Source organism: Anomaloglossus baeobatrachus, chromosome 5, assembly GCF_048569485.1.
Source record: "Anomaloglossus baeobatrachus isolate aAnoBae1 chromosome 5, aAnoBae1.hap1, whole genome shotgun sequence".
Taxonomy (NCBI): Eukaryota; Metazoa; Chordata; class Amphibia; order Anura; family Aromobatidae; genus Anomaloglossus; species Anomaloglossus baeobatrachus.
The window spans coordinates 70,251,757-70,259,647 of record NC_134357.1 but is presented as its reverse complement, the minus strand read 5'-3'; the positions used below and the strand labels follow the sequence as shown (position 1 = coordinate 70,259,647).

Below are 7,891 nucleotides of genomic sequence, written 5' to 3'. Positions count from 1 at the left end.
GACGGGGGCGGATGCTATTGCTAGCGATGTCGCTGTGTGTAAAGCCCGCTTTAGTTTCCGTTCCAAAAAAGCTTACGCCACTTTGCCTCAGTCTATCATTACAGTAATTAAACTTTTAAATTTCAGTCCTTTTTAGTATCTTTCTCTGAGACTCATGGCTGTTACCAAACACCACTTAGGCTAATTTCACACTTGCGTTGGGTTGAATCCGCTGAGTCCGTTGCTGCATCGTTTTGACACATCCGTTATTTTTGTGTTGTCAACGGATGCAACGGGTCCGTTATTTCACAGGAGTCCATTAGCTTCTAACGGAATGCGTTGGCTCCGTTTTTGTTGTTTTTTTCCATTTTTTTCATTCAGGGCATGTTCAGTAGAAATTAACAGAATCCAGCAGTGGATTACGTTGTAAAGCACTTTGCAACGGAATCCGCCACCATAGGGATCCATTATAGCTATTGACGGATGTAACGGAATCCACCGCTCAGCGTCATTTTAACGCAAGCAATTAACGCTACATGCTGCATTTCTTCCACTCGGCGGAAGCATCGCAGCATCGTCCAGCGGAAGCAACGCAGGTACTTTTGGCACAATCCGTCATCAATACAAGTATATGGGAAACAGCGGAATCCGTTAATGGATTCCACTGTTTTCCAAAACGGCGGATTGCAACTGAAGGAAAGCAACGCAAGTGTGAAAGTACCCTTAGTTTCCATAGTTGGAGGACATATTATGGAGTGAGTAGTAGACCAAGTCGGACACTCTGAATAAAATATAACTGTATTTGAATATTGTGAATACTGTATGTATGAGTTTTATTATCAGCCTATTATTGGAACCTAACAAAATTTATCCTGATTTGTAGGATGTGTTAAATAATGGATGTTTCTTCTACTCTTTTACAAGATTAATCTTTTCCGTAGAGACATATTATAGTGGGATTCATTTCTTTCTAATGAAAGAACCAAAACCAGCTTGAATTCTCTAAGGTCTTACTCCATTGATATATGCATTAGAATTTATAGCAGCTTATACCATCATCTTTATCATTCACCGTCATTACAGTAGGATCAGTTGATCATGTGTGAAACATTTTCCCCAATGTGAATATTGCTGGTGGGATGGATTTGTTTTATTGTTGTGTTTCAAGTTATATTTTTTTAGCTAGAATTTTATGTCATTTTTCCATTTTATATCTGAAACTACTTTAAAGCGGAAATAGAAATTATTGAACAACTGTTCATTTTTATTAATGCAATAATCTGTAAAATTGTGTTTTTTCTTTTAGTAGGATTAAAAAGTATCTATAGTTTTAGTTTGTATTTTTTTTTATAATTCAACAATATAAACAGAAAGAAAATCATAATATATCTTTGAGAAAATTGCTTTTTTTCTCCACTTTTCTGTCCTTAGATCTGTCTTCAATGAGAAATCAAATTACATCTACTAACTATAAAAGTCTATGGAGAGAGGTGAGAGAAAGAGTTTGATAGAAACGCAATCAGGAAAAAAAAGACAAATTAAAATTACTTAGGTTTGTAGTGACTAGTGCGAAAAGAGTAAAAGAATGCAAAAAAAAAAAGAAAAATTAGGAGTACAAGTCAAATAATGGCCATCACAGTTGCTCATAAGTTAGAACTGTTGCTTTGCAGCCCCGGCATCCTGGGTTCAAATTGACAAGGAGTTTGTGTGTTCTTCCTGATTTTGCATCCACACTGCAAAGAGATATTGGTAAGGAATTTAGATTGTCAGCCTCAATGGGGTCAGTGATGATAATGATATCTGTAAAGTGCAGCAGAAAATGATGGTGCTATATCAGCAAAGCATAATTTACAATTCTGTAAAGTTACCATCAAGTATAAATAATGAGTAATTAATAAAGGTCCCAACTAGAGATGAGCAGATTGAGTTGTGAAGGATCCAGTTCAAGTTGCATTTCCTGAAATTTGCACAAATTTGAACATTTTGAGATTTGGTTCAACAGTTCCAAGTTTATACAACCAAGTAATTTTACATCTCTAGAGTCACTGAGTAAAGGCCCGTTTACACACAATGATATCGCTAACAATATGTCGTCGGGGTCACAGAATTCGGGACTCACATACGGCGTTGTTAGCGACGTCGTTGCGTGTAACAGCTAGGAGCAAGTGTTAATGATCAAAAATACTCACCTAATCGTTGATCGTTGACATGTCGCTCATTTTCAAAATCTCGTTAGTCGTTGTAGACGTAGGTTGTTTGTCATTCCTGAGGCAGCACACATCGCTACGTGTGACACCCCGGGAACGACGAACAACAGCTTACCTGCATCCTCCGACAACGAGGTGGGCGTAACTTTCCTGCGGCTGCTCTCCACCCCTCCGCTTCAATTGGACGCTTGCTGTGTGACGTCGCTGTGATGCCGCACGAACCTCCCCCCTTAGAAAAGAGACTGTTCGCCGGCCACAAGGTAAGTCTGTGTGACGGGTATTAGCGATATTGTGCGCCACGGGCAGCGATTTGCCCATGATGCACAAACGACGGGAGCGGGTACGCTTGCTAGCGATATCGCTAGCGATATCGTAGCTTGTAAAGCCCCCTTAAGTCTCTGTTTATTAATGAGTTTAAGTTCTTATAATAAGAGGGGTCATCTCCCTCTCATCTCCCCTATTTGTATTTTCTGAGCAATTAGAAGCTTTTCAGTATATAACTTATTTTTATTTTTCCATATATTGGGAAAAAATTTCAATTCTGTGAAATAGTAAAAATAAAAACGCATTTCTGCTATTATTTTCTAGGGTTTGATTTTATAGCATTTACTGTGAGATGGTTTGCGTGTGTGTCACCATTTATGTGGATTTTTCTGTTGATGGAGCCATATGAAGGTTATTTTTTATTTGTGTGATGAGCTAACTTTTTTGTAACATGTGGTAAATATATTTTTATATTTTAATAGTTCCGGCAAATACACATACAACAAAATCAAATACAATTTTTTTTAATTTAGTTTGCTGTTTACATTTGAGGAATAGGAGGCTGATTTATTGTTTTACATTTTTTTTTATTTTTTCATGTCTTAAAACTATTTTTGAAAATTTAATTGGTCCTCTTAAAGGGGTGGTCTGACTTCAAACTCCGTGTGACTGCAAACTTGTGAACCCTCAGAACAGTTGCACAGTGTGGTGTCAGGATTCTTTGGTGCCAGTGCCGACAGCAGCATGTGAATTGCATACACACAATCACCTGCCAACTAGACATGGACAACCTTACTTATTGCAAGAATATTGAAGGAGGCCATATATGAATATAGCCAGAAAATTGCATATTTGCAGTCACATGACTGCATGCTCCTGACTCCAACACTCTATATGACTGCAAACTTGTGTATTCTCACAGTGGTTGCACTGCGCTCTGCCAGGATTCTCCAGTGCAAATATTGCGATGTTTTGTGATAGATCAACAGGAGGATTGGTTACCTCTTGCAGAGTTTGCCTTCAGTAGTCAGGTCACTCAGTCTACTGGGACTTCACCTTTTTTGTAATTATGGTTTTCATCCCCATTTTGGAGAATTTTCTAGGTTAAGTTCTGGCTGTGCTGGAGCAGACATATCCATACAAAAACTTGGGGATGTCTGGAGGGAGGTGCAAAAAAATATTGGGATGGCCCAATGTCGCATGAAACAAAAAGGCTGATAGGAAATGTTCTTTGGGTCCTGTCTTTAGGGTGCGGGATAAGGTGTGGCTGTGATCAAAGAATATTAAGCTCAAAGAAACCTTGGCTAAATTGGGTCCTAAATTTATAGGGCTATATACAATCTTGAAGGTGGTCAATCCAGTTGCCTTTAGACTGAGACTTCCTCAGTCTCTGCGTATCCCAAATGTATTCCATAAGTCCCTGCTAAAAAACAATCGTTCCCTCAGCCTTGTCTTCCTCCTCCTGTTCCCATTGATGGAGGTTTGGAGTATGAGGCGCAAAGTATTGTTGACTCGCGTAGGGTCTGGACTTCCCTTCAATACTTAGTTTAATGGAAGGGATATGGACCTGAGGAGAGATCATGGATTCCGGCTTGTTCTGTGAGAGCCAGTTGATTGGTTAAGGCCTTCCATCGGAGGTTTCCTGAAAAACCTGGGGGTCCAGTGGCCCCCCTTTGAAGAGGGGGTACTGTCACGATATCTCTGTGTTGTGAATACATTTTCCAGTTTGGGGCTCCCTCTTGTGGTTTGTGCTGGCAGTGCAGTTGATTTGCAGAATAAAAGCCACACACCTGTGGAGGACTGGCAATCAGGTATTTCAGATTGGACTATATAGCTGAGTAATTTTCTCCTGTTACTTGCCAGTGCTGAATGGATATCCTGTGTGTTAAGGACATTCTGAAACCAGCCCTTTTCTCTACCAGAACTCCTCTCAGATAAGTTGGTCTTGTACCTCTGCTTATTGTTTCCACTTTCTTGTTGTTTTTTCTGCTTTGATACTAATGCTTGATTCATATTTTGCCTGTGTGGAGTTCCTGGTGGAAATGGATCATTCTCTGCTGGGAGTGTCTGTATACCCAGCTCCATGATTGTGCAATGTATTGTGTTTTGTCATGCTTGGTATTAATTCAGTCCCTCATCTATATTAGTGTTTTTGGATCCCAGTAACATCAGAGTGCTGATATAGTGGGGGAGAGGCCGTTTGGTCTCAGGGTTTTTCCATATCAGACGTGCTGGTATTTATTAGGGTTTTTACGGCTGCAGACAGTACTTCTTCCTATCCTTTCCTATAAAGACAATTTGGGCCTCACCTTTGCTGAACCTGTTTATCTAGCTTTGTATTGTGTTTTCTGATATCACCGTAGTCTTTACATGTGGGGGGCTATCTATATCTTTGGGGATTGCTCCGAGGCAGATTAGCTTTTCTTATATTTCTATCTGTAAGAATATTTAGTTCACCGGCTGTGTCGAGACGACTAGGTCATCGTAAGCTTGTCCCACAGCTACTTCTAGTTGATTGTCAGGATTAGGTCTGCAGTCCGTTCAGGTTCCAGCCACTCTGGTTACTCTTTGGGTTTCCGCATTTTTTGATCCTCCTCGGTCCCTGAATCATAACACCTCTGTACACACAGCATCTTTCATACAGATCCTGAACTACAGAGCTGGCAGTGACATGTTTCCTTTGTGCAGAGCATTTTGCTTTTGAAGATGCTCTACTGTTTCTTTGAGCACTAGCGGACAGGTTGTTTGACAGCACAGGATTCCATGCAGGTTCTGGGAGGTGCTTTTACTCAGGTGTTCCACCTTCCTAGTAATTGCTCAGTTTCATTACTTAGCATGCACTCCCAGAACCTTGCCAGTCATACGCTCTGGTTCTGCAGTTGTGCTCTTGGCTCGCGTTTGTGTTTGTGTTCTGATCTAAGTTTCCTAACCCCAGACTGTTGTTTGACTCCTCTCTGCCCGATAACTGTTCTTGTCATTACCTCCTGGCTTCTGAACAAGTCTCTGTCTGCTCCCTGAATCTAATACGTACTCTCCTGGAATTCTGATCCTCGGTCTGTTACTTGACTGTGTTTCTGCTTACTCCCTGTGTCCTGTCATGTCCTCCTATTTCCTGACCCCAGCTTGTCTGACTACCATTCCTTATATACTAACTGTAAGTAGTGACTAGTATCACACTTTCTTAATGCAAGTATATTGAGTGAGGCCAGATATGTCTAGTCGAAATGTGGTCAGAAGTATTCAAATGGCACACTTGCTATCACATGACTGATAGCTCCTGTCCCCCGCACTGGAGAATCTTAACAGTACACAGTGTGCCTGCTGTGAGGATTCACAAGTATGGAGTCACATAGAGTGACTGCAGACTTGTACAACCCCATTAAGGATCTTAAACATTTGCATTAGTTTTATGTGTATTGTGAAACTGATAATCACTTATGAAGACCAGCCAAATGCTATAGCCACAGGATAGGTTCATAGCAGATCTCATGTGGTAGACATGGAGGGTTTCAGACTATCCCAGGCTGCAATGGCAATCCATTGGCACAGCTATCTCCTCACCCGACTCACCCATATACAGGAGTGTTCATTTGAATATATTGTACATGAAATGCCAGAAATAATAAAGTATGGTAACATAAGTAAGCTTTGTATGTGGATGTGGGAAACATTTACTAAATTTATTTACATTTCATTTTTATAAAAGACCATGTATAAAGTGGCATCAACGAACGAGTCACACGCAGTGCAATTCACAATTTTATGTTTCTCCGATCTTCCTCACCTTCAAGTTCCTCTTTTTGTTATATTTTTAACAATCTACCTTAATGTAATCTTTGGAAACACTGCAGTTCTCTTTGCAATTGTCTTCTATCCTCACCTGCACACTCCTATGTATATACTTTTGAGTAACCTGTCAGTTGTGGATATTTCCTACACTTCTACCATTCTACCCAATCTTCTTATTATGCTTTCTACTCAACACAGGATCATGTCACTTGTCGGTTGTATAACACAGATGTATTTTTTCATTTTCTTTGCCTGCATGGAAGTGATTCTTCTTGCAGTTATGGCATATGACCGCTATGTGGCAGTCTGCCATCCGCTCCACTATACCGTACTCATGAGTTTAAGAACCTGCCGTGTGGTGCTCATCTCTATATGGATTGCTACATTTTTGGAACCTGTTTCTTTGACAACCTTAATTGCCAAGTTATCTTTTTGCTCTTCCAACCAAATTGATCATTTTTTCTGTGACATCTCTCCATTGCTGAAACTTTCCTGCAGTGATACCATTTATGCAAATATAGCAATATACATTTTTGGTGCAATGTTCGGTGTTGGAACATTCTTCTTGACTTTGGTTTCTTACATTTATATTGTATTTAACATCATGAATATTCACTCTGCAGTTGGAAGAAGTAAAACTTTCTCGACCTGCGCTTCCCATCTCACCTCTGTACTTCTATTCTATGGCACTACTTTGTCGTTATATATGAGACCCACATCGATGTATTCTCCAAGACAGGACAAGTTTTTCTCCCTTCTTTATATCGTACTGATCCCACTGCTCAATCCTGTAATTTACACTCTGAAGAATAAGCAATTTAAAGATGCTTTTAAGAAACTAATAAATATCTTATGTTTTGTAAAGAATATGTAACCACAGATAGGACTTATATTCACGCTGCCAAATATTTACTGTATGTAAAATATATAAAAGGAATAATATTAATGGATAAATGTATAAACGTACGATAAAATGTATAAACGTGATGACTGTCATCCTATAGTCCAACATGTCACTGACTTGGGAGGTAGATCTGAAATATCAATAAGTTGACAGGAAGGTGTATGCGAAGAGTGAATTGCACCATGTTACAAATTATGTAAATTGTATTTAAGTGTCATAGCGATTATTAGCTTAGCGATTTTTTTTTTCAATGAAACTCATTGATGATATTGTGTCTCAGGGTTCTTTGGATCACTGAACTTAATCTCAGATACCTGTGATAATTATTTTGCAAGGTGAGCCAAATAAAAGTAAAACTGGATGTTCTACAATATTAAGCAGGCCACAGTTTTCAAGTAACATGGGAAAGGAAAAGGATTTCTCTGCTGCCGAAAAGCATCAAATAGTGCAATGCCTCAGAAAAGGGAGGAAAATATTAGATATTTTACGAAAACTTAAGCGTGATCATCGTACTTTGAAGAGATTTGTGGCTGATTCAGAGCACATACGTGTTCGTGCTGATAAAGGCAGAATGAGGAAGGTTTCTGCTAGGCATGTCCATCAGAATAAGAGAGTGTGACGCGCTGGTAAAACCAGGTAGTCACACACACTAGGCCCCCGCATAACACCGTCCCACAAAGGGTTACACACAGCCGACAAATCCTAGTCACCCCCCAGGGTAGGACAGGCACACCAGTGGGCCGGACCA

At 39.8% G+C, this 7,891-nt stretch overlaps 1 protein-coding gene across 1 annotated transcript; it reads left to right on the top strand.

Moving 5' to 3' along the window:
- The first annotated feature begins 6,159 nt into the window (after positions 1–6,159).
- LOC142312655 (olfactory receptor 5AR1-like) lies at positions 6,160–7,113 on the top strand. Its single transcript, XM_075351650.1, has one exon. It carries the CDS (start codon positions 6,160–6,162, stop codon positions 7,111–7,113), a length of 954 nt encoding a protein of 317 aa, XP_075207765.1.
- The last annotated feature ends 778 nt before the right edge of the window (positions 7,114–7,891 follow it).